Raw genomic sequence first — 27453 nt, 5'->3', positions numbered from 1 at the left:
TATAAAAGAAAGTGCTTTAAAGACTATGTTAGGAACTAAAGTAAAGCTTTTAATACAATCTCCATAGCAACATGGGAAGGAGCAAAGTCCAGTGGATCTAATGAAATATACAAATTCTAAAATTCAAATCTTAGCATTAACTCACCACAGAAAGCCATGTTTGTATCTTGGTATTTCAGTTTTTGCTATAAACATAGGCACTTCTGGCATAGATTAACAAAAGGGTACTGCCTAAGATCTATGTATTTGATACACTCATTTTACTAAACTAACAATATTATATTTATGTTCTAAAGCAATAAGATATTCATACTGGTTGAAGCAGAGAAACAAGTAGCAGTAAATAGAATATGCAAATACTTATTGAATAAGTTTCCCAAATTTCATGTAAAGATAACACAAAAATGACTTCATTTGAAGGATCTACTTCATTTTCACAAATTAATTCCCATGATGAAATGAAAATTTAGCTTTTAAATAGGTATTTAGGATTTTATCAGCTGCTAACAGAGCATCCTTGCCATACTGCACTGTTTCCATTTTCACATTGTCAGTAAGGAAATGTTCTCTACAGGAAGCTGTGCAACAACAATGCAGAAGGATTTTACTATAGTTTAATGAATTTAAGATTTTCCTATAATGATATCTTACTAATATAAAGATCATTTGCTAAAGACATATACACAAAATAAATTTTTATAAGTTTTTGAGCTACAAAAAGATACCATAGTTAACAGTTACTCAATATGTATTACATGCCAGGTACCATCCTGGGCTCTTTATATAAAATAATCTCATTTAATCCTCACAGTGACCTTATTAAATAGATAGGATTACTAAGTTCATTTTATCAATGAAAAGATGAAGCTCAGAAATGTTATGTCAATTTGCCCAAGATCTCCCAGGGAAGGAGTCAGAATCATGGCCGGTGACTTGATCAATATATTCCCTACTGCTTCTTACAGATATGCCTATTTCATTTATTAATTTTACTCATGTAGTTAACACTCAAATCCTGACTCCGTCCTTTCAGCTCTGATCAGAAGGAGAAGATTAGCAAGGTTTGGAGGAGGGCTTCTGGAGGCAGGCATGGCAAAGAAGCAGGAAACTAAAAATGCAGAAAGTTGAAACGGGAACTGAAAGTATAGCAAAACAGGATTATTCAGGTAAGAAAAAAGACAAGTGCAGTTTGGGGAAGGAGTGGGTAGAGAGATGGAAAGGTAACTACCATTTGCCGAGCACCCATTATGTGCCAGGTGTCTGCCTTCATCGTCTGCTGATCCTCAGATGCCCTGCCCAGCAGGCTGCTCCAGCTCCATTCTGAGGCTCTCAGAGGTGCAGTACCCTGCCCACGCTCGCTCTCATTCTACAAAAATGATTATAAAGGAAACGCTTCTGGGACTGAATAGGGGTAACAAGTTTTCCTGAAAAATGTACTAACCCAAAATACCACATTTGAGGATAAGTGAGGTATTATAGCATCTTTTTTTTTCAACTTCGAAAAATGCGAACTTAGAAGATCCTAAATTTAGAAAATCTATAAGCTGAGGCAGGGCTAATGGAGGATTTTTCATTTCATGTCCTATTTTTAATTGTCTGGCATTCTTTTTTAAACTACCAGTATGGAGTTTTTTATTTAGTTAACATTCTTTGCAAATTCAAGGCACTGTGCCAAGAAACAGAGTGGCAAAGAGAATGCCATTTGGAAGTGTTGGAAATTCAAAACAGAAACACACACACAATGTTCGGCCACACACTTTCAGTTAGCAATGTGAGTTAAATAGAAGGGCTGGGCTGGACCCATTATATAACAAATATTTTGTTCTTACACTCCTTATTGCCTAAAGACTATTGTGAATAGGGGAACAGCAGGAAAACACTTCTCCAAAGAATGAGCTACTCTAAATAACATATACAATAAAACCATTCTTCACAAGACCAAAAATGTAATAAAGGGAAACCCAGTTTTCTTACCATACTGAAAATGTCACTTGTTTCATTCAGTTGTATGGCAGGAAGCACTCTAGGCCCCTTTCAAGCTGCTGACGTGACAGCACTTTTTACGTGTGTCCTCCCCGCTCCCCACGCTCCCACCCCTCGCCCAGGTGTAAGCCCGGGCGCGCACTTAGGCATGATTACCCCTGGTGCAGCCCTGCCATTGGCGTCTCTCTCAAGGGAAAGAGCTTGGGGTAGACGATCGTAAACATGGGCTGGCTGCACCGGTGGCAGTGCCCCAGGGGGCAGTGCAGCAGCTCCAGCAGGCTTCTGGGTAACGAGACTGGAGACAGAAAGTCCAGATCTGGAACACAAGAGAAAAACCATGCACAAATAAAAAATGAGCTATCCTTGAACGAGGCTTCTTATAATACGTCTCACTGTTAACAAGTAAATTCGGTTAGTGAAAAGTACTGCATGTGAAAAGTTTTGTTATCTGATAGGCACTGAATGAAAACATAACATTTATTATACTTCAGAACTAAGAGAAACCTTAAGTCTATTCTTTTAACAGCAACCTGAGCTGTCCTGAGGTGGAAGCAAGGAAACAGTAAGGCCAAATATTCTTTAAGAACAAAGACCACAAAGGCTGCTGGGTTTATCCAGAGAGGGTCTGCAAACTTCTGTAAAAGACAGAGAATATAAAAAGGTCTGCGACTGAAGACTGAAACAGACTTTCATTAAGTTCCTCCTAGATCTATTGGGGATTTAGAATGTTTCAAGCTAAATTACATTTCCTGAAAAAAATGAAAAGGGGAAACAAAGAAATCAAAGAAAATGAAAAATAATGATTCCCTGTCTCCCTTCCATGAGCTGTCATTAATAAAAACAGGATGTTTTTTCCTTAGTGTAGTCTGAGCACACAAAAGAAATGTTTAAAGCAAAATATCCTAGGGGTCTGGGCAATCCTGAGCACAAATGTACACTGGATTGCTACTGACAGTGAACACCAGGAGAGAGAGAAATAGTCATGATGAGGTGACACCTAAAATTCACTGAATCATCTTTGGGAAGGAAATAAAAATTATCTTACTATCTTCTGTATCTGTCCAGATTTTTCAATAACCATTTTGAAAAATGTAATTTGTTCATAGGTGAATAATTTGAGCTTTCTGCTCAGTTTTTGAAAACAACTTAATACATTCCTGGGAGGTTAATGTTAGATGTTTTTGTACGAACTTTTCTTTTTTTAAAAGCAAGGACAAAGCATTTAGTAGTTTTAAAAACACTTAAAATGTATTTTCTTATTAACGCTGCCTAGTGCTTTTTTAAAGCATCTCAAGTCCACTCCACATCACCTAAGACATACATACACTACTAAAGACTTTCCAAACCAAGAGTTGGCATCCTGTGGTAGTACTGCCACAGGGTCCTGGAATTAATTTTCCTTTACATATATAAATTTCTCAGATGTGAGGAGGGTGCAAGGCAAAAGCCTGCTATGCTGGAAGAAGTACCAACTTTGCTTTAGGGGTAAGATCTTTGCACATGTTTTCTTATGGAAGAAAGTACCAATGCCAGTCTTCTCACTTCTACCAAATATGTGTTCCCCAAAACCAATTTCTTTCAACTTCAACCACATAGTTTAAACATGTAACCTGTTCTTCTGACTGAACACTATATCTAGTGAACGCTTCTCTGTGTCTGTAGGGGTTGCTGAAGGGATCAGTGTTGACAAAATACTAAAACTTTTCTCTTACAAAAAATGTCCCATTGCACAACTGGGCAAATGTACTTAATGCCACTGAACTGAGCACGTAAAGGTGGTAAATTTTATGTTGGGTATATTTTACCACAATTTTGAAAGTGAACATCAAAATAGCATAAAACACAATCCCTAAACTCACTGAATAAGAAGTAAGGGAAAAAAGAAAAGAGAGGTCCCATGTACCTTTTAGAGAAGCGTGGTAGGTGTGATGCAGAGTCCTCATGGCCAGCTCCTGCAGAGGCAGGACGTGATCCTTCTCTGTCCCTATGGCCTTCACCTCAGCAGGGAGGAAAACGGTTAGTTGCCCTGATGAAAAGGAAAGCAGCTTCACCTCAGAAACTTGAATGGGAGCACCACAGCTACAGAAAGACACACATTCACAGTAGCGTTAGCCAAAAGGAAATGACTATATGTGCCAATAAAAATGTGTTAATCAAAATATACATTTAGAATTTTAAGACACTGCTGAATTGCCAAAATTCTTTTCAAAGTGAACAGATGCTATCCTGGGTTCCTTAATAAAATCTGGCACAGAAATTTCGACTCATCATTTGGAACTCAGCTAAAATCGTCACTGAGGTCCAGGCATTGCCAGTAAGGACAAACTTGGAAGGAATTTCCTTCGTCGGGACAATTTGCTTAGTAAGCTCCATTTATCCTCATTTTCTTACCCTTTCTAAGTTTATGTTTATTGAAATTTTCAAAATTAAAAGGAACAAAGAGAACTCTGTTAAGTTATAATACTTTGGTTTAACAGAATTTTTGTGTGGGGAAAACACCCAACAAAGCAAACAGATTTTTAATGGCAGCAGATAACTTTACTGGGTCCTTCCATAAACTTGTGGAGAAAATATTCTTGGCAGGGTCTACTGAATAAGCCAAGTCACATACTATTCCCTACGGCCACACATAACCAGAAGGCAGAGACATTGCTGTTCTTTAGCTTTACAGGGTTACTAAAACTCAGGAGTCCAATCTCTTTCCATTTCCTTTCTGAGATTACCAGGTTACCTAAAAGTCTCAACACCTTTCTTCTCTAACGACAAACAGGTGCCAACAAACCTTGACTCTCCAGACACAATACGAGGTAATCTCTCTATGCTCGACTAGAGACAGGCAATGAAGAAGGTACAGTACTGGAAGACAGAAGCCCTTGGCTTATTTGTTCATTATAAGTTCCTACATTTACTCATTCCTTTCATCAGAAAATGGGCTTCCCAGGTAGTGCTAGTGGTAAAGAATCCGCCTGCCAATGCAGGAGACATGGGTTTAACCCCTCGGTCAGGAAGATCCTCTGGAGGAGGGCATGGCAACCCACTTTAGTATTTGTGCCTGGAGAATCCCATGGACAGAAGAGCCTGGCAGGCTACAGTCCATGGGGCAGCAAAGAGTCAGATACTAGAGTGACTAGACACTATTTCACCAGAAAATATTCCCAGGACACTTACTATACACAAGTCAAGATACTTAAATTAAGAAAAAAAAATGACTTCCTTCCCTTGAAAAATGTAATAATTACAATATAATTATTCTAATATTGGGTCAGAGAATATGGAGGAACTGACTTTGTCCAGGGAATTAGAGAAGGTTCTACAGAGAAGAGAGTATCTGACCTAGAACTCAATTAATTTTACTCAGTTTCTCCACTCAGCTCGACAAAAAGAACCTCAGGAGGCCACACTGGCCTTCCTACTAAGCAAAACCTGTATCTCAAAAGGAAGCATTTTTTCAAATTCTAACAGTATAGTTTGGCTTTGCCTTCTTCAACAGCATGACAAATTCTGTGTCTGGCTCCTTTTGTCAACATTATCTTCCTGGGATACACCCATGCTACTGTGTGTACTATGGTTTATTCATTTTCATTGCTGTGTAGTACTGGTAAACTTATGGGCTGTTTCCAGGGCTGGGCTATATGAACATTGTTGTATGTATTATCTGATACATATGAGCATTAAATTCTGTTAGGTACATACTTAAGATCAGAATTGAGATTATTATACTGAGGAGAGGTGGACAATTAAAAGATACACATATGCTAAAACAAGAGTGAAGAGGGGAGTGAGAGCTGTACCATTTCAGATAACATAATCAAAGAAAGTCTTTCTGAAAAGGTGACATTTGAGCAGAGACTTGACTAAAGAGAAGAGTTAACTCAGTCACAGCCTGGTAGGCACCTTAACTTGAGGACAAGGAACTAAGAGTTCAGGGTGTCCAAAACAGCCAAGAGTTCACAGGACAGAGAACCTTAGGGGAGAGAGATACAATGTACAGAGAGAACTCTGGAGATTCCCAGAAGGCTCCCTTTGAATATTCAGATGAGTACCGATCAGCATATGCAAGGAAACTACCTAAGGCTGGAAAAAGGAGGAGGTGAAAAGATTAAGGCGAACAGCTCCCAGCAATCCCACAGGGCTGGAAAGGGCTCCTGCTCTCATCAGGTAGACTTAAACATCACAATTCAAGGGGCCCCAAGCAGAATCTTATCTTAGGAGCAGTGAGTAATTAGTGCTAGACTGAACACCATTCCATTTCCACCCAACAAATCCTTAATAGCCATATCTGAAAGATTAAACTGTTTCCAGTTAATTTAAATGAATCCCAGGACATATATTAAGAATAGTTACATGAAATAAAAAATATTCTGTACTCAATCAACATCATAAATTTCACACTACATGGCATCCAACCAAAAATTACCAGGCTTTTCAATAAGCAGGAAAATATGACGTACAATGAGGGGAAAAAAATCACATGACTGAAACAACCAAGATAGATATCAAAACTGGCAGAAAAGGTCATTATATCAATAGAAGAAAGATGTGTTGCATCCATAGCTCTCACCTAAAGCAACCAGAAATAAGACAGTAAAGTAAGCCCTAAGTAAATAAAAGAAATGAGAAAGAGCATCAAGATAATCAATAACATAGAAAACAGTAATAGAGAGAAATCAATGAAAACAAAAAAGCTGGAACTTTGAGAACATTAATAAACTCGAAAAACCTCTAACTAGACTAATCAGAGGGAAGACATAAATTACCAATATTAATATGAGAAAGACATTGCCCAGTTTCTACAGATAGTAAAAGGGTAAGAAGCAACTTTATACTAATACAAAGTCTTTGAAAGACAAAAATTAGCAAAGCTCACTCAAGATCCACAGAAGCTGAACAGCTCTACATTTATGAATGAAGTTGAACTCGTAGTTAAAAGACTGGAATACTTCTCAACTCATTCTTTGAAGCCATCATTATCCTGACACCAAAACCAAATGAACACATAACAAGACAAGAGAAGCAATTAGTAGCACACATAGATGTAGATGGAAAAAGTTAAACAGAATTTTAGCAAATTTAATTTAACAATGTATAATGTCATTATGATCAAATGAAGTTTACTTAATTAATCAAGATCATATTAATCTTAAGGAAATAATGTAATTCACTATATTAAAGCCTAAAAAGGAAAAACAATATAATCATTTCAAAAGATGTGGGAAAAGTGTCTAACAAAATTCAACATGCATCTGTAATTTAAAAACTCTCAGCAAACTAGGAATAGAAGAGAATTTACTAATCTGATAAACAACCATCAATATTGTACTTAATGTTGAAAAACTGTTTTCCCCGTAAATTCAGCAGACAAACATGTCTGCTCTCACTACTTCTATTTACCATAAACTGTAGCTTCTAACCAGTACAATAAAGAAAAAAAAAAGAAATAAAAGGCAACCAGATTTGAAAGGAAGAAGTAAAATTGTCTTTCTTCCCAGAAGACATGACTGTATGTAGAAAGTTCAATATAATCTTTAAAAAACCTACTGGAACTAAAAAGTGAACTTGGTAAGTTTGGAGGATACAAGATCAGTTATAGGAAATTATATTTCTAATGGTTACAATAATCAATTGGAAATTTAAAAAAAACTTTGAACACCATATATAATACTATTTGAAATATGAAATACTTGGGGGTAAATCTGACAAAAGGGGTCTGAGACATATACACAGAACCCTACAAAAAATGCAGAGTCATTAAGACATTTATTGTGATCATAGGCTAGGAGACGCAATATTGTTAAGATGTTAATTCTGCTCAAATTGATCTATAGACACAACGCAATTAAAATTACAGGCCTTTAAAAATACATATAAATTGAAACTTTGATTCTAAAATTTATATAGAAATGCAAAACAGCTAGAATAGTAAAAAAAAATTTTTTTAATTTAAAGACTTAAAATTTCTTTGTAATCAAAGCAATGTATTATTGGTGCCAAAACAGGCAAACAGATCAACAGAGAAGATAGTGTATCCAGAGACAGACCCACACATACATGGACAACTGATTTCCAACTAAGGTACAAAGGAAATACAGTGGAAAAAGGCCAGTATTTTACACAAATGGTATTTGAACAACTGTATATCCATATGTAAAAAATAGGAACTTCTAGACTTGAGATGAGTACACAAAAGCTATCATGGAAATGTTTTACAAGAAGTTAAATAAAAGTACAGATTTGAGAGAATAAAAAATTTAAAAAAATAGGACCTTCAACCATACCTTGTACCATATACAAAAATTAACTCAAAATGAATTACAGACCTAAATGTAAATCTAATTCATTAAAAATTCTAGAAGACAGACAACATAGGAGAAAACTTTTGTGATTTGGATTATAATAAACTGTGAAAAATTCTAAAAGAGATGGGCATACCAGACCACCTGACCTGCCTCTTGAGAAACCTATATGCAGGTTAGGAAGCAACAGTTAGAAATGGACGTGGAACAACAGACTGGTTCCAAATAGGAAAAGGAGTACGTCAAGGCTGTATATTGTCACCCTACTTATTTAACTTATATGCAGAGTACATCATGAGAAATGCTGGGCTGGAAGAAGCACAAGCTGGAATCAAGATTGCCCGGAGAAATATCAATCACCTCAGATATGCAGATGACACCACCCTTATGGCAGAAAGTGAAGAAGAACTAAAGAGCCTCTTGATGAAAGTGAAAGAGGAGAGAGTGAAAAAGTTGACTTAAAGCTCAACATTCAGAAAACTAAGATCATGGCATCCGGCCCCATCACTTCATGGCAAATAGATGGGGAAACAGTGGCTGACTTTATTTTTCTGGGCTCCAAAATCACTGCAGATGGTGACTGCAGCCATGAAATTAAAAGACGCTTACTCCTTAGAAGGAAAGTTATGACCAACCTAGACAGCATATTCAAAAGCAGAGACATTACTTTGCCAACAAAGGTCCATCTAGTCAAGGCTATGGTTTTTCCAGTGGTCATGTATGGATGTGAGAGTTGGGACTATAAAGAAAGCTGAGTGCTGAAGAATTGATGGTTTTGAACTGTGGTGTTGGAGAAGACTCTTGAGAGTGCCTTGAACTACAAGGAGATCCAACCAGTCCATCCTAAAGGAGATCAGTCCTGGGTGTTCACTGGAAGGACTGATGTTGAAGCTGAAACTCCAATACTTTGGCCACCTGATGTGAAGAGCTGACTAATTTGAAAAGACCCCAATGCTGGGAAAGATTGAGGGCAGGAGGAGAAGGGGACTCCAGAGGATGAGATGGTTGGATGGCATCACCAACTTGATGGACATGAGTTTGGGTGGACTCTGGGAGTTGGTAATGGACAGGGAGGCTTGGGGTGCTGCAGTTCATGGGGTCGCAAAGAGTCAGACACGACTGAGCAACTGAACTGAACTGAAAAGCAAGATCCATAAAGGAACAAATTGATCAGTTGGACTTTATCAAAATAAAGTGTCTGCTCTCCAAAAGGCCCTGTGAAAAAAATGTCTTGGATTGGGAGTTCTGGATTGGGAGAAGAGACTTGTGAAGCAAATAAATACGATAAAGGACTTTTGTCCAGACTCTATAGAGAATTTTCAAAACTCAGTAATAACATAAACACCCAAGGGAAAAAATGGGAGAAAGACTTAGACACTATATCAAAGCAGATATCTGGATGGCAAATAAAACATAAAAAGATGAACACCTTTATTCACTAGGGAAATGAAATTTTAAAATATAATGGAAATATCATTTCACACCTAGGATAAAACCTAAAAGACTTACTATTCCAAGTATTAGCAAAAATATGTAAGAACTGAAAATCTCCTTTATTATAGGTGGGAATGTAGAATGGTACGGTTATTTATTAAGTCTGTCAGTTCTTTCAAAAATTAAACATATATGTACTATATGATCCAAATACTCCACTCCTAAGTATTTATCCAAGGAAATTTCAGTCTAGGACATTTAAAAGACATTCTACATATGTTCATAACATTTTATTGGAATAAAGCCAAAAACTAGAACCAACACAAATGTCCATGAACAAGTGAATGGGAACAATGTGTGGAATATACATACAATGGAATTCTACATAGCAATAAAAAAATGAACTGTTGATCCACACTATATCGTGAATAAATCTCCAAATCGTTATGCTGGGTGAAAGAAGCCAGAGTTTCATGTAAAACTCAAGAAGATACAAATTAATTGACAGTGACAGCACACAGGTCCGTGGTTACCTGAAGACAGGATGCAGAGAAGGAAGGAAAAATGATTACCAAGGGGCATGAGGGGACTTTGGGGGTGGAGGATATGTTTATTATCTTAATTACAGTGATGGATTCAGAGGTAGGTATGTATGTTTATACATACGTAAGTAAAAACTTTCCAAATTTTATATATATATATGAAAGTGAAAAGTGAAACTGAAAGTTGCTCAGTCGTGTCTGACTCTTTACAACCCCATGGACTATACAGTCCATGGAATTGTCCAGGCCAGGATACTGGAGTGGGTAGCCTTTCCCTTCTCCAGGGGATCTTCCCAACCCAGGGATTGAACTCTGGTGTGCCGAATTGCAGATGGATTCTTTACCAGCTGAGCCACAAGGGAAGACCAAGAATACTGGAGTGGGTAGCCTATCCCTTCTCTAGTGGATCTTTCTGACCCAGGAATCAAACTGGAATCTCCTGCATTGCAGACAGATTCTTAACCAACTGAGCTACTAGGGAAGCTAGTAGTTAGTGTACATATATATATATATATATATATATATATATATAAATATATAATATATATACTTTATTGTTGTTGTTTAGTCACTAAGTCATGTGTGACTCCTTTGAGACCCCATGGATTGTAGCTTGCCAGTTTCCTCTGTCCATGGAATTTTCCAGGCAAGAACACTGGAGTGGGTTGCCATTTCCTTCTCTACATACATACTTTGCTAAGTCGCATCAGTCGTGTCCAACTCTGTGAGACCCCATAGATGGCAGCCCACCAGGCTCCCCCGTCCCTGGGATTCTCCAGGCAAGAACACTAGAGTGGGTTGCCATTTCCATCTTCAATACATGAAAGTGAAAAGTGAAAGTAAAGTCGCTCAGTCGTGTCCGACTCTTAGTGACCCCATGGACTGCAGCCCACCAGGCTCCTCCGTCTACGGATTTTCCAGGCAAGAGTACTAGAGTGGGGTGCCATTGCCTTCTCTGATACATACTTTATATCTGTGCAATTTATCATATGTCAGTGTAGAATTGGGAATAAAAGCCTAACTGGGCGTGGGCTGCGAGAAAAGAGAAAGTGGAGAAAGTGATCTTTCTTTATAGGGAAGCAGAAAAATAGTGGAGAAGTCAGAGAATAAAAACAAAATGTTATATGGAAGAAGTGTACCATGGAGGAATATATATAGCATCATTCAGTTTACACAAAGTTAAAGACAAAACTTGAAAATACACTATATGGGGATGTATTTACATGTATTAAAATCATAACTCAGTGAAAATGAATGATAAATACATAATTCAGAATAGTGGCTAACCTTAGAGAAGCAGAAGGAGCATGCATAGGAGAGAACCTTATAGGGGCTTCAAAATTGTTAGTAATGTCATTTTTGTAAGCTAACGATACTTATACACACTACCCAGAATCCACCTGCCAGGCAGAAGACATGGGCTCAGTCCCTTGGTTGGGAAGATCCACTGGAGAAGGAAATGGCAACCCACTCCAATACTCTTGCCTGGGAAATCCCATGGACAGAGGAGCCTGGTGGGCTACAGCCCATGGGGTCTCAAAAGAGTCAAACACGCCTTCGCAACTAAACAACAACAACAGCAATGATATTTATACTGATGTGCAGGGTCAAAATATGGAAGCTTTCTGGTCAAATTTTAAGAAATGACCCTCTTACTTTAATTGATGCCAAAGAGAGTGGACTTAAGAAGAAAGGTACCCCATGGATGCTGGTGGCCTTATAAATTCTAACTCATACCCTTACCTTAGGGAACACTGTATTCAATAAGTTATGGCTCTTCTTGCCTACAGGCCAAATTGGGCCTGGAGCTTTCTATATCCTGTCATTCCAGATACAAATGTTACTTTTCCCCAAATCTAATTCCATTCAGTTCAGTTCAGTTCAGTCGCTCAGTCGTGTCCGACTCTTTGAGATCCCATGAATCACAGCACTCCAGGCCTCCCGGTCCATTACCAACACCCGGAGTTCACTCAAACTCACGTCCGTCGAGTCAGTGATATCATCAAGCCATCTCATCCTCTGTCGTCCCCTTCTCCTCCTGCCCCTAATCCCTCCCAGCATCAGAGTCTTTTCCAATGAGTCAACTCTTCGCATGAGGTGGCCAAAGTACTGGACTTTCAGCTTTAGCATCATTCCTTCCAAAGAAATCCCAGGGCTGATCTCCTCTAGACCATCTGGTTGGATCTCCTTGCAGTCCAAAGGACTCTCAAGAGTCTTCTCCAACACCACAGTTCAAAACCATCAATTCTTTGGTGTTCAGCTTTCTTCACAGTCCAACTCTCACATCCATACATGACCACTGGAAAAACAATAGCCTTGACTAGACGGACCTGTGTTGGCAAAGTAATGTCTCTGCTTTTCAATATGCTATCTAGGTTGGTCATAACTTTCCTTCCAAGGAGTAAGCGTCTTTTAATTTCATGGCTGCAGTCACCATCTGCAGTGATTTTGGAGCCTAAAAAATAAAGTCTGACACTGTTTACACTGTTTCCCCATCTATTTCCCATGAAGTGGTGGGACCAGATGCCATGATCTTCATTTTCTGAATGTTGAGCTTTAAGCCAACTTTTTCACTTTCCTCTTTCACTTTCATCAAGAGGCTTTTGAGTTCCTCTTCACTTCCTGCCATAAGGGTGGTGTCATCTGCATATCTGAGGTGATTGATATTTCTCCCGGCAATCTTGATTCCAGCTTGTGCTTCTTCCAGCCCAGCGTTTCTCATGATGTATTCTGCATATAATAATAAGGGTGTCAATATACAGCCTTGACGTACTCCTTTTCCTATCTGGAACCAGTCTGTTGTTCCATGTCCAGTTCTAACTGTTGCTTCCTAACCTGCATATAGGTTTCTCAAGAGGCAGGTCAGGTGGTCTGGTATGCCCAACTCTTTCAGAATTTCCCACAGTTTATTGTGATCCACACAGTCAAAGGCTTTGGCACAGTCAATGAAGCAGAAATAGATGTTTTTCTGGAACTCTCTTGCTTTTTCCATGACCCAGCAGATGTTGGTAATTTGATCTCTGGTTCCTCTGCCTTTTTTAAGACCAGCTTGAACATCTGGAAGTTCACGGTTCATGTATTGCTGAAGCCTGGCTTGGAGAATTTTGAGCATTACTTTACTAGCATGTGAGATGAGGGCAATTGTGCAGTAGTTTGAGCATTCTTTGGCATTGTCTTTCTTTGGGATTGGAATAAAAACTGACCTTTTCCAGTCCTGTGGCCACTGCTGAGTTTTCCAAATGTGCTGGCATATTGAGTGCAGCACTTTCACAGCATCATCTTTCAGGATTTGAAATAGCTCCACTGGAATTCCATCACCTCCACTAGCTTTGTTCATAGTGATGCTTCGTAAGGCCCACTTGACTTTCCATTCCAGGATGTCTGGCTCTAGGTGAGTGATCACACCATCATGATTATCTGGGTCATGAAGATCTTTTTGTACAGTTCTTCTGTGTATTCTTGCCACTTCTTCACATCTCCTGCTTCTGTTAGGTCCATACTATTTCTGTCCTTTATTGAGCCCATCTTTGCATGAAATGTTCCCTTGGTATCTCTAATTTTCTTGAAGAGATCAAAGAGGAACCCCGGATACAGAGCACTGACTAAGGTATATGTGGACTGTGGACTGTGCTGAGGACCTGCCCCAACCCCTGAATTATTCAAGGGTCAACTGTACATGAAAGGGAACTAAGCACATGAAAAGGTGTTCAACATCAACAATCATTCAGTTCAGTCGCTCAGTCGTGTCCGACTCTTTGTGACCCCATGAATCACAGCACGCCAGGCCTCCCTGTCCATCACCAACTCCCAGAGTTCACTCAGACTCATTATCGAAATGCAAATTAAAACCATGAGACATTGCCCACTTACTAGAATGCCTGAAAGAAAAAAAAAACTGACAAGGATTCTCATGAAATACACAGTAACACAGTCATGTTGGAAACAGTTTGGCAGCTTTTTGTAAAGTTGAACATACACTTACCACATAACCTTGCAAATGCATTCTTAGATATTACCCAAGTGGAATGAACTTATATTCACACAAAACCCCAGATATGAATGTTTGCAGCAGCCCATGTCATTCCATTTGTATAACATTCTGGAAAAGGTAAAATATAGGGATACAAAACATGCTCCTATTTCCAGGGGCTGGTGTGTCTCCTTAAGAAGAGAAGTTAATTCTCCTTAAGAAGAAAAGTTAAGGGCCATTAGGGACATTCTTGGGGTAAGTGAACTGTTCCAAACCTTGATAATAGTGGCCATACAATTGCATGCATTTGTGAAAATTCATGGCATTATACACTAAAAGGGTGAACTTTTCTGTTTATAAATTACAGTTTAATAAAATGAACAAAAAACAAACAAACAGTACCATTGTGCTAAAGCACAGTCCTAGAGCCCTCTGTTCTGTTAGCTATTAGTCTTTTAGTTACTGGATTATGGGGAAATCTTAGGGGAAGGGCAGACACAGCAGCGGGGGACCTCAAGAGCTTTTAACTGAATGGCTATTCATTAACTTGTGCAGAGACACTTCAATACTGTCAATAAATTAACAGCCAGTATGGGTACAGCAGTGCAAAGCAGCTGCACAATGGCCTGTCAGTGGTGTCAACACTTATATGAAATTTTCCTCAAATGTTTTTCTTTGATTTGCTACTTTGCCTTTATCCCTCATACTTTCAAAACCTCTGTTGACTCTATATGATCATATAAGCATGAGAGTCTGTAGCAGCACAATTGTGATTTTGTATGAGTATTTCTGTGTGTTAAAAAGGCATTACTCTTATGAACCATTTTGTAAAGATGAGGAAATAAACTTAAATTTTACTTTATAATTACTGTCTGTTTCTTAATATGGAGAAAATTAAGATGAGAGGACCATATCTACAATGCTATTATGCAGCATGGCCACTAAGTCTGGAAACACAGGCTAACACATAATAAATGATCCTTTTGATGACATACAATACATTGTAGGATGATTAAATTTTTTGATCAATTTGGCTAGGCCAGGGCATCCAGATATTTGGTCAAACACCAGTTCAGATGTTTCTGTAAACGTATTTTTAAGATGGGATTAACAGTTAAATCAGCAGATTTTGAATAAAGCTGATTATCCTCTATAATGTTGAACTGGCCTTGTCTAATCAGTTGAAGACCTTTAAGAGGAGAGGACTGAGCCCTCAAGGAAAAATTCTGCTTCCAGACTGTCTTTAAACTCAAGCTGCCATATCAGCTCTTCCTTGGGTCTCTACCATGCTCTGCAAATTTCAGACTTTCCAGTGCCCACAATCATATGAGCCAGTTCTGTAAGATAAATCAATATCCTCCCTTCCCTCTCAGTGCCCATTACCCCACCTACACACACACCCACACACACACATACACACACACTCTCTCTTTCTACTGGTTCTGTTGCTATGGAGAAGCCCGATACTCATGGTAAAGCATATTGTTTTCAAACTTTATAGCCATACTTTAGTATGAGAATACTGAGCAAAACCATAGAACAATAAAAACAGGATAAAAAGCAAGCAAGTGATTCATGAATAATTACTTCATACTGTTATTGCCCTAACAGCTGCTGCTCCTAACCTTACAACTGTTGATTAAACTCTACAAGGACACTGTCCAAAGAATGTAACAATAACAAAGGTTTAGAAAACTGAAAGCCATACTTTTCCTAATGCTAGAAAGATAGGTTTCTGACAGAAACCACTGAAAAGACTCACATGAACAAGTAAGTGGATCCTCATTTCACATACCGTCTAATTTCCCTTTGACAATTCTTTTAGCACAAGTTCCTATTCTTCACCACTGGCTACAAACAGCTAATTAAACTCATTTTACAAAACTTGTATTACATGCCTTCTCTGGTTAACCGTGGAGAAGAGGGGCAGCTCTGCAGAATGCAGGCTGTGAGGGAGGAATTCACACGAGCAGGTGTCCTTCTGCTGGTCCTCGCCAACCAACTGCGACCTCATCAGAGATTGAGTATCCACTCCACTACACGGAGTGACGCAGGAAAAGAAAGGGATTCTTCACCCTTGCTTTCAGGAAGCTAGTAAAGAAGCTCAAACATAGAGAGGTGATCTTAGACCAAGGAGAAGAAGGAGATGGTGTATACAGTGCAGTGGTTAAGTGTGGACAATAAAGCAGATGGTAACTCTACTGCCAACTAGCTTTGTGACCTGGGACACCTTGCTTAATCTTTCTGAGCTCCAGTTTCTTAATTTCTAAGACATGGATGATATTACAAGGGTTGCTGGGAGGATTATGTGCAATACACAGATAAATCTATAAGTACACTACCTGGAACACAGTAAGGTAGAAATACTTATAGCTGTGCTTTCTTCTTATTATAATAAGTGATTCTGGGGGGTAATATACATGCTGTGATGGTTTTCATATTAACTTGGCTTGACCACGGTACCCAGACCTTTAGTCAAATGCTAGCCTCGATGTTGCTGTGAAGGAATCTCTATTGAAACCTAAGATTAACATGATGATATTCTAGGGAAAGGGAACAGGGATTTGGCTCTTTTAGCTCTGTGAATGCACAGGGCAGACAGGGCTATTCAAACAGTTCCAGTGGCTACAGAGTCATGTCTATGGAAGAGTACAGCAAATGGGAGAGGAGGCGGGAAAGGTACCTATCTTGAAAGCTAGTGCTGCTCATCTCAGCAAGAAGTCATCGTGAAATAGTAAAGAGAGATGGAAGCTCCATGATGTGTTCAGTTCACAATAACATGAAGTAACTATTAAGTGGCAATTATTAGGCTTTGGTAACTTTAATTTCTAACTCAACAGTTTTTATTATTTTAGAATGAATGCTGAGGTGGTTACAAAAAAGATTACATTCAAATCCTTAAGTGGGTTATTAAAATGAGTTGGTGCTCCAGTGGCTAAGATTCCACGTTTCAATGCAGGGAGCCCGGGTTCAATCCATGGTCAGGGAACTAGATCCCACATGCTACAACTAAGACCCAAGACAGTTAAATAAATAAAGAAATGCTTTAAAAACTGAATTGAAATCTGTTACAAATGTCAGGACCCTGGCTTAGTTACACAGACAATTTATAACAATGATCACAATTCCTTTTCAATTCAATGTTTTCAGAGCTGCCATTCAGCATGTAAACCTAAACAAGATAAATGAATAGTAACATAATTTTGCCACTAAGATTATGCTCCAAAACATATATGTACTCCAAAACATGTATTTGATTTAGCAAATTAATTCATATGCATCTTCAAACTTATCACTCCACTGACCAAAGTGTTGAGAGTAAAGAATTAGTTTAAATTCCCTTACCAAAAGAACCCAAATGACTAAATTGTATACTTCAGAAAATATACTGTCATCCACATGCTCATTATTGAGGGAACTGCTACCAGATTAACCCTTTTTAGCAAAAAAATGCTAAAGGGAAAGGGGAGAAGTGAATATGGGGAAGGAAAGAAGCTATGCCACCCTGATAGAATAAGGCTTGATTTGGATAAAGCATCTGTCCTCTTGGCAGAGTCTCTTCAAGGCTTAGTTTTGTTCCATCTGGAAACACATTTATTTTACTTTCATTTTTGAAGGATATTTTTGCTGGTTGCTAGGTTGACTGTTTTTTTCTTTGGCACTTTAAAAATATCATTCTACTGTTTCCTGGCCTTCAAAATTTGAAGGCAACAGTCTTTTGAATTATTTCTTTGTATGTAGTTTGTCATTTTTCTCTGGTTGGTTTCAAGATTTTCTTTTTACATTTGGTTTTCAGTAGCTTTGCCTGGGTATGGTTTTCTTTGTAATCTATATGGCTTAGAGTTCACTTAGTTTCTTGAAAATGTAAATAGTTTCATCATACTTGGCAAGTTTTTGGACAATATTTGTTCAAACAACTTTGTTGTTATTTCTGCCCCATTTTCTCTCAGGTTTTTTTATATTGTCTGGCAGGTTCCCAATGATGCTGTAGTTCATTTTTGTTTTCAATCTTTTCTCGTGTTCTTCAGATTGAATCTTTTCTACTGATCTACCTTCCGAGTTCACTGACTTTTCCTCTTATACCATTCTGTGTTAAGCTCATCAAGTCAAGTTTTTACTTTCTTTGACACCAGGTCATATTTTCTTTATTCTTCAAATGTTATCCAATTTTAGTTTGTACCCTGGACATCTTGAAAGTTATACTGTGGATACTCTGAATTCTGTTAAATTCTTCTAAGTCTTAGAAGGAATGTTAGTAATTTTTAAATATGCAATTAATAATTGCATTTGAATCAAAGTACAAACTCTTGAGTGATAGCTCAAATCACACCTCAGTTTTGTTATTTTTTTTTAATCTGTAGTTAGGCTGCTTTATGCCTGTCCCATGGAGTTATGATTCAAGTATCTAATATTACTTGTTTTAGTTATGTAGGCAGCCCCTACACAAAAATGCACTGTAATCCAAAGGATATTTTCTAGTATGTTGATTTAACTCAGAATTCGGAATGCATTTCTCATACAGACAATATAATTCAGCAGTTATATTAACAAACCATTTAACCTAAGTATTTATCCAACTTGTACCCAAACTCAGCTATAATTGCTTATTTATATAAGAAAAAGCAGAGCAGTGACTAGGTTTTCTTTGACTCATATAATCAGACAACTGAGAAAATAAACCTGATACAGGGCCACTTTTGATATAGGTCTGGAATAGGTCTTCTGAGTAGGCAAATGTGCCAATTCCACTTTATAAAATTCTAACATGGGAGGGACTTCTCCTCTGAGGTAAAACAAAAAAGAAATAAAGACATTTATTTCTGTAGTAACAGTAAGACAAATCCAGACAAAATAAAAACCACATTTTCCTAAGAGACTAGCAAAGAGCATGAGAGCAATCCAGGGTGGCTCCCATGCTCCTCCCCTCCTGGAAGTCTCCTCCACAAGGAACAGTGTTAACCGGTGTAATCAATAGGATATAACAGAAAGCCGGTGTGTGACTTCAAAACTAGTCATAAACAGGCACTATGCTATAGATTTTCACTATTCTACTTTTCTCTTAGGGTATTTATTTTTTGTATTAGTTATTTTTGTATATTAGGATAAATATCTAAATGATCTTTTCTACAATTATTAGCACAGTGCTGACTTGCTACTTAATGTTCAATAATTATTTGACAAATAAACGAACATGAAATAAGGAGGAGCTACCTTTATTCACATTTCTATGAATATCAAATATAATTTTATTAGACTTCTGAGAATTCTTGAAACTGTGCAATATTTGTTAATTGCTATTTTTATACCTTTTTATATGTTTTACACCTGGTTCTCTATTTTCCTTCTGTGATGTGAATTTTATACATATATATACATATATATCTATCTATGTATATATCCGACTTTTTAATATCATGTCACAGATCCCTAAAGCTGTACTCATTTTGCTCCAGTTTTCTTTGACTGTTAATCAGAAAAGGGTAATATGATTGTTTCAGAGAAAGCACAGTACAGCAGGAGCTGGTGTGTTCTTTATCCTAGACCTATCCCTGGGCTAGAAGCAGCATGGGATGGTGGTGGAGAACAAAGTGTGAGATTCTTCTGTTTTCAGCTTAAATATCATCTCCTTGGAAAGAATCAGCACCAGGTGTGTTTAGTTACCAACTGTTCATTTGGATCCCTAGTTAGATTATGAGGTCCACAAAGGCAGGAGGAACCGAACTGTTTGGCTCCTACACTGTATGGCCATTGCCTACAGAATAACCAAACAGAGGAGTTGCCAAAAAATATGCACTGAATAAACAACTGAACCACGATCCTTGTTCAGAATCAAGAGGTACACTTGCTAGGCCTCGGACATCCTAATGTTCTTTACACAGGTTTACCTTAGAAGCTTGTTCTTCACCTTGCCCTCCTTTTCCCAAACCATCCTTCCTTTGACTTGGAATGGGAGACTCCCTTTGTATATATACAACAGACAAAAGAGATAAAAGAAGGGAGCCCCTTAATTCTGTTGTTATGACTTCAATAGTCACCATGTATTAGAATTCGATGGCTGCTGAACAACCATCAACAGGAGAATGTTGGATCCCACCAAAAAAAGATACCCTGCACCCAAGGGCAAAGGAGAATCCCCAATAAGATGGTAGGAGGGGCACAACTGCATTAAAATCAAATCTAAGACCCACCAGAGATGCTTGGAGGGCACCAACAAAACCTTGTGCCCACCAGGACTCAAGGAATGGAGCAGTGACCTCCACAAGAGACTGAGCCAGACCTGCCTTTGAGTGTTTCAGATCTCCTAAGGTGGCACGGGTCGGCAGTGACCTGCCATGGGGACAGGGGATCTGGTGCAGCAGACCTGGGAGGTGCGGCACGTGGCCTAAGTCCTCTTGGAGGAGGTCACCAATAGCCCCACTATGGAGCTGCCGAGCAGGTGACTCACAAATTGGAGAACAACTATACCAAAGAAGTTCTTCTACTGTTGCAAGAGTTCTAGGGCCCGTAACAGATTGCCCAAACCGGGGATCCCACAAAGGGACTGAGAACCCCCAGGAATTTGACTTTGAAGGCCAGCAGAATTTGATTATAGAACTTCCACAGGACTGGGGAAACAGACTCTTGGAGGGCACAACAAAACTTTCTGTACACCAGGACTCAGGAGAAAGGAGCAGTGACTCCACAAGAGACTGAGCCAGACTTGCCCGTGAGTGTCCAGGAGTCTCTGGCAGAGGCGTGAGTTGACAACGGCCTCTGGCAGGGTCAGGGGCACTGAACACAGCAGTCCTGGGAGCTGCAGCATGCTGATGTAAGTCCTTTTGAAGGAGGTCGCCATTACCGCCATTATCCCTACCATAGTTTGGCCTCAGGCCAAACTACAGGGAGGGAACACAGCCCCACCCATCAGCCGAAAATTGGGTTAAAGATTTACTGAGCATGGCCCTGCCCACCAGAGCAAGACACAGTTTTCTCCACAGCCAGTCCCTCCCATCAAGAAGCTTCTACAAACCTCTTATCCTCATCCATCAGAGAGCAGACAGAATGAAAACCGCAATCACAGAAAACTAACCAAACCGATCACATGGACCACAGCCTTGTCCAACTCAAAGAAACTGAGGGCCATACCATGTAGGGCCACCCAAGATGGACGGACCATGGTGGAGAGTTCTGACAAAATGTGGTCCACTGGAGAAGGGAATGGCATTCTTTAGCATTCTTGCCTTGAGAACCTCATGAAGAGTACGAAAAGGCAAAAAGATATGACACTGAATAGGTTGGTAGGTGCCCAATATGCTACTGGAGAAGAGTGGAGAAATAATTCCAGAAGGAATGAAGAGGCTGAGCCAAAGCAGAAACAACACCCAGCTGTGGATGTGACTGGTGGTGAAAGTACAGTCTGATGCTGTAAAGAACAGTATTGCATAGGAACCTGGAAGGTTAGGTCCCATGAATCAGGGAAAATTGGAAGTGGTCAAACAGGACATGGTGAGAATGAACTTAGACATTTTAGTAATCAGCTAAAAAGGACCATGATGTGTGAATTTAATTTAAATGGCCATTATATCTACTACCGTGGGCAAGAATCCCTTAGAATAAATGGAGTAGCCCTCACAGTTAACAAAAGAGTCCAAAATGCTTGGATGCACCTGGGTGCAATCTTAAAAATGACAGAATGATCTCTGTTTCCAAGATAAACCATTCAATGTCACAGCAATCCAAGTCTATGCCCCAACCACGAAGGCCAAAGCAGTTGAAATTGAACTGTTCTATGAAGACGTACAAGACCTTCTAGTGCTAACACCCAAAAAAGATGTCCTTTTCATCATATGGGACAGGAATGCAAAAGTAGGAAGTCAAGAGATACCTGGAGTAACAGGCAAATTTGGCCTTGGAGTACAAAACGAAGCAGGGCAAAAGCTAATTGAGTTTTGCTGAGAGAATACACTGGTCATAGCAAACACCCTCTTCCAACAACACAACAGATTATTCTACACATGGACATCACCAGATACCAAAATACCAGTATTTGGTCAATACAGAAATCAGATTGATTATATTCTTTGTAGCTGAAGATGGAGAAGCTCTATACAGTCAGCAAAAACAAGACCAGGAGCTGACTGTGGCTCAGATCATAAACTCCTTATTGAAAAATTCAGACTTAAATTGAAGAAAATATGGAAAACTACTAGGCCATTCAGGTATGACCTAAATCAAATCACTTATACAGTGGAAGTGAGAAACAGGGATTAGATCTGATAGAGTACCTGAAGAACTATGGATGGAAGTTCATAACACTGTACATGAGGCAGTGATCAAAACCATCCCCAAGAAAAAGAAATGCAAAAAGTCAAAATGGTTATCTGAGGAGGCCTTACATATAGCTGTGAAAAGAAGAGAAGTGAAAGGCAAAGGAGAAAAGGAAGGATGTATCCATCTGACCAAAGAAGAGCAAGGAGAGATAAGAAAGCCTTCCTCAGTAAACAATGCAAAGAAATAGAGAAAAACAACAGAATGGGAAAGACTAGAGATCTCTTTAAGAAAATTAGAGATACCAAGGGAATATTTCATGCAAAGATGGGCTCGATAAAGGACAGAAATGGTACGGACCTAATAGAAGCAGAAAGGATTAAGAGGAGGTGGCAATAATACACAGAAAAACTATACAAAAAAGATTTTAATGACCCAGATATCCACGATGGTGTAATCACTCACCTAGAGCCAGACATCTTGGAGTGCAAAGTCAAGTGGGCCTTAGGAAGCATCACTACGAACAAAATTAGTGGAGGTGATGAAATTCCAGCTGAGCTATTTCAAATCCTAAAATATGATGCTGTGAAAGTGCTGCACTCAATATGCCAGCAAATTTGGAAAACTCAGCAGTGGCCACAGGACTGGAAAAGGTCAGTTTTCATTCCAATCCCAAAAAAGGGTAATGCCAAAGAATTTTCAAACAACTGCACAACTGCACTCATCTCACATGCTAGCAAAGTAATGCTCAAAATCCTCCAAGCCAGGCTTCAGCAGTATGTGAACTGAGAACTGCCAGACGATCAAGCTGGTTTTAGAAAAGGCAGAGGAACCAGACAGAGATAAAATTATCAACAACTGTTGGATCATAGAAAAAGCATGAGAATTCCAGAAAAACATCTACTTCTGCTTCACTGACTATAGTAAAGCCTTTGACTGTGTGGATCACAACAAACTATGGAAAATTCTTCAAGTGATGGGAATACTAGACCACTTTACAAAGCTGCCTCTTGTGAAACCTGTATACAGGTCAAGAAGCAACAGTTAGAACTGGACGTGGAACAACAAGACTGGTTCCAAATCAGGAAAGGAGTACGTCAAGGCTGTATATTATCTCACCCTGCTTATTTAACTTTGCAGACTACACCATAAGAAATGCTGGGTTGGGTGATGCACATGCTGGAATCAATATTCCCAGGAGAAATATCAATAACTTCAGATATGCAGATAACACCATTCTTAAGGCAGAAAGAGAAGAGGAACTAAAGAGCCTTTTAATGAAGGTGAAAGAGGAGAGTGAAAAAGCTGGCTTAAAACTCAACATTCAAAAACCAAAGACCATGGCATCCCGTTCTATCACTTCATGGCAAATAGATGGGGAACAGTGGAAACAGTGACAAACTTTATTTTCTTGGGCTCCAAAATCACTACAGATGGTGACTGCAGCCATGAAATTAAGATCCTTGTTCCTTGGAAGAAAAGCTATGACAAACTCAGACAGCATACTAAAAAGCAGAGACATTACTTTGTGAACAAAGGTCCGTCTAGTCAAGGATATGGTTTTTCCAGTAGTCATGTATGGATATTGTCACCCTGTTTATTTAACTTATATGCAGAGTACATCATGAGAAACGCTGGACTGGAAGAAACACAAGCTGGAATCAAGATTGCTGGGAGAAATATCAATAACCTCAGATATGCAGATGACACCACCCTTATGGCAGAAAGTGAAGAGGAACACAAAAGCCTCTTGATGAAAGTGAAAGTGGAGAGTGAAAAAGTTGGCTTAAAGCTCAACATTCAGAAAACGAAGATCATGGCATCCGGTCCCACCACTTCATGGGAAATAGATAGGGAAAGAGTGGAAACAGTGTCAGACTTTATTTTTCTGGGCTCCAAAATCACTGCAGATGGTGACTGCAGCCATGAAATTAAAAGACGCTTACTCCTTGGAAGGGAATTTATGACCAACCTAGATAGCATATTCAAAACCAGAGACATTACTTTGCCAACAAAGGTTCGTCTAGTCAAGGCTATGGTTTTTCCAGTGGTCATGTATGGATATGAGAGTTGGACTGTGAAGAAGGCTGAGCGCCAAAGAATTGATGCTTTTGAACTGTGGTGTTGGAGAAGACTCTTGAGAGTCCCTTGGACTGCAAGGAGATCCAACCAGTCCATTCTGAAGGAGATCAGCCCTGGGATTTCTTTGGAAGGAATGATACTAAAGCTGAAACTCCAGTACTTTGGCCACCTCATGCGAAGAGTTGACTCATTGGAAAAGACTCTGATACTGGGAGGGATTGGGGGCAGGAGGAGAAGGGGACGACAGAGGATGAGATGGCTGGATGGCATCACTGACTCGATGGACGTGAGTCTCAGTGAACTCCGGAAGTTGGTGATGGACAGGGAGGCCTGGCGTGCTGCGATTCATGGGGTTGCAAAGAGTCGGACACGACTGAGTGACTGATCTGATCTGATCTGTATGGATGTAAGAGGTAGACTGTGAAGAAAGCTGAGCACTGAAGAATTGATGCTTTTGAATTGTGGTGTTGGAGAAGACTCTTGAGAGTCCCTTGGACTGCAAGGAGATCCAACCAGTCCATCCTAAAGGAAATCAAACCTGATTATTCATTAGAAGAACTGACGTTGAAACTGAAGCTCCAATGCTTTGGCACCTGATGTGAAGAGCCGACTCATTAGAAAAGACCCTGATGCTGGGAAAGATTGAAGGCAGGAGGAGAAGGGGATGACAGAGGACAAGATGGTTGGATGCCCTCACTGACTCAATGGGCATGAGTTTGAGCAAGCTATAGAGATGGTGAAGGACAGGGAAATCTGGTGTGGTGTAGTCCCTGGGGTCACAAAGAGTCAGACACAACTAACTGACTGAACAACATTAGAATTTTGAATATGTTTTTGCATAGAAATATTTTATAAGTAAGTATAACTTTCGGGGTGCAAAATGGATTAAATGACCACTTAATGAGCTGGCTAGGAGTATAACCACCAATACTGCTTCTGTACAAAATGCATTCTGAGTTAAATCGATAGATTAAAAATACCTTTTGGATCACATTTCATTGGCACATGGGATTGCCAACACTCCAAAAAACCACTAATATTAGAAAACTGATTGCTTGATAACTTTCCTTTTAATAATTTTATCTTCTTATTATTACTACCAAAGGAATATGCTGCTGCTGCTACTGCTGCTGCTAAGTCGCTTCAGTTGTGTCTGACTCTGTGCGACCCCATAGACGGCAGCCCACCAGGCTCCTCCATCCCTGGGATTCTCCAGGCAAGAACACTGGAGTGGGTTGCCATTTACTTCTCCAAGGAATATGCTAATAATAATAAAAAGTGTAGACTATCTGCTAGTAACTGGCATATTTTGCCTTACTCTTTATTTTCTCAAAGATGTGAAGCTCTCATAAAATTCACTAACTGTGCTACCAGATGCCAAGTCAACAATGAAAATATATTTTTAAAAAGTGCAGGGGTTGGGGGTGGAATTCCCTGGTGGTCCTGTGGTTAGGACTCAGTGTTTTCTCTGCCATGGGCCCAGGTTCAATCCCTGGTCAGAGAACTAAGATTCTGCAAGTCATATGGTGTGGCAAAAAATTAAAAATGAATACAAGGAAATATATATCTCTCAACTCGGCACAAATAGAACCTTGTGGAAGTCAGTAACAGCTATATCTAAACGCCAAAAAGCACTTACTCTTTATCTCAAGTACGAGCTATTCCTTAATTGTGTAGAAATTTTAGATCATATTACAGTGCAGTCTGAAGGCTTTGGTGCAGAAAAAACTCCCTTCAGCCTTGGAGCCTGCTTGCACCATTACATGCATCCTGGTGACTGAGGGTATTTTGCTCAGCACTTGGAAAAATTAGGCTCTATTATAGATATTTTAAGAACTCATTAGGATTAATGAGCGAGTAGTAGCACAGCTGTCATATGATCAGCTGCAGAAAAATCACTGAGCTAAAAACTCTACCACATATTCTACTATCTGTTCTTCATAGAAAGTTCTGGAATATATCTCTGGGCTTATATTTCATCAGCCTGCACAGGCACTGAATTCATCTAGGGCTCTTCCAAGATAACAAGTGCATAATTTTTCCTAGGGGAAGGGCACTACTTCTAGGATTACCCTCTCTGGAGCAATCACTGCTCAGGGCCCATCCCCTGGAGCCAGGCCAGCAGGGGAATGGCTGTCTCTATGTACAGGCTTATTGTCATCCCTTTTCTTGCCAGAAATACACAGAGTATGAGTCAGGTTATTCACGATGTTTGAAATTATAAAGAGAGAGTCAACATGCTGGCTAAGTAGCCTCAGAGGTGTTCCAAGTATCCTGTGGCTGCTTAAGTGAGGAAAGTGAGGCCAGTCAAAAGCTGGTCCTGGCAGCTGAGCTGTCCTGTATTAAGCCTATGCCACTCTGGGAACCACTTCAGGGTGGTTCTGTCTCACTGCTACAGAAGGAGAAGCTGACATTATCTTTCTAATAGCCTAACTGAGAAGGAAAGATTAATGCTGTCCTGAAAATAAAAGTTCTTCATTTCCTATTAACTGAAACATCTGCTTTGGTTGCTGGAATCATGATTTGTATTGAGGGACTATTTCAAATTGTCAAGCTGTAAATATTTTCAATTGGTCAAGTCCCAGCATAGTAAAATTGTCACTGCAATGGAAGGAAAAGAAAAACTTTTACATTAACGCTGATTCCTCCAGTATTTGTGACTGAAACTACTGAGTTTATAATGGTATGCATGAATTAATTTTTCTTTTACCTGGAAAACAACAAATAATTGACCAAATTTATAACTTACTAACTAAACTCAAAATAAAATATCCTAAATGCTTATTCAATATTTTTGGTTTCTAAGGGTACTTGGTTTAGCATGTTAAGTCTCAAAACAAAATCGAACAGGATTATCAAAAGTCATATATCTATTTTTGAGTTTTATCAGGGCTAAGTACTG

At 39.2% G+C, this 27453-nt stretch overlaps 1 protein-coding gene across 4 annotated transcripts in view; it reads right to left on the bottom strand.

Moving 5' to 3' along the window:
• LRRC28 (leucine rich repeat containing 28) overlaps positions 1-27453 on the bottom strand; it is a 206649-nt gene that overhangs the window by 33606 nt on the left and 145590 nt on the right. For 2 of the 4 annotated variants that reach the window (XM_006052244.3, XM_025271602.2), the window contains 2 exons: positions 3887-4062; positions 2140-2299 (listed from right to left, as the gene is read on the bottom strand). In XM_006052244.3, the coding sequence (XP_006052306.1) occupies positions 2140-2299; positions 3887-4062 (336 nt within the window). Of the gene's footprint in view, positions 1-1228; positions 1367-2139; positions 2300-3886; positions 4063-27453 lie in introns of all 4 variants that reach the window. The other 2 variants (XR_327012.3, XM_025271601.2) reach the window with 2 other exon arrangements.

The sequence above is a fragment of the Bubalus bubalis genome, chromosome 20 (genome assembly GCF_019923935.1).
Source record: "Bubalus bubalis isolate 160015118507 breed Murrah chromosome 20, NDDB_SH_1, whole genome shotgun sequence".
In the NCBI taxonomy this organism is placed as follows: Eukaryota; Metazoa; Chordata; class Mammalia; order Artiodactyla; family Bovidae; genus Bubalus; species Bubalus bubalis.
The sequence above is the reverse complement of the archived record's forward strand: the minus strand, read 5'-3'. Positions and strand labels throughout refer to the sequence as shown.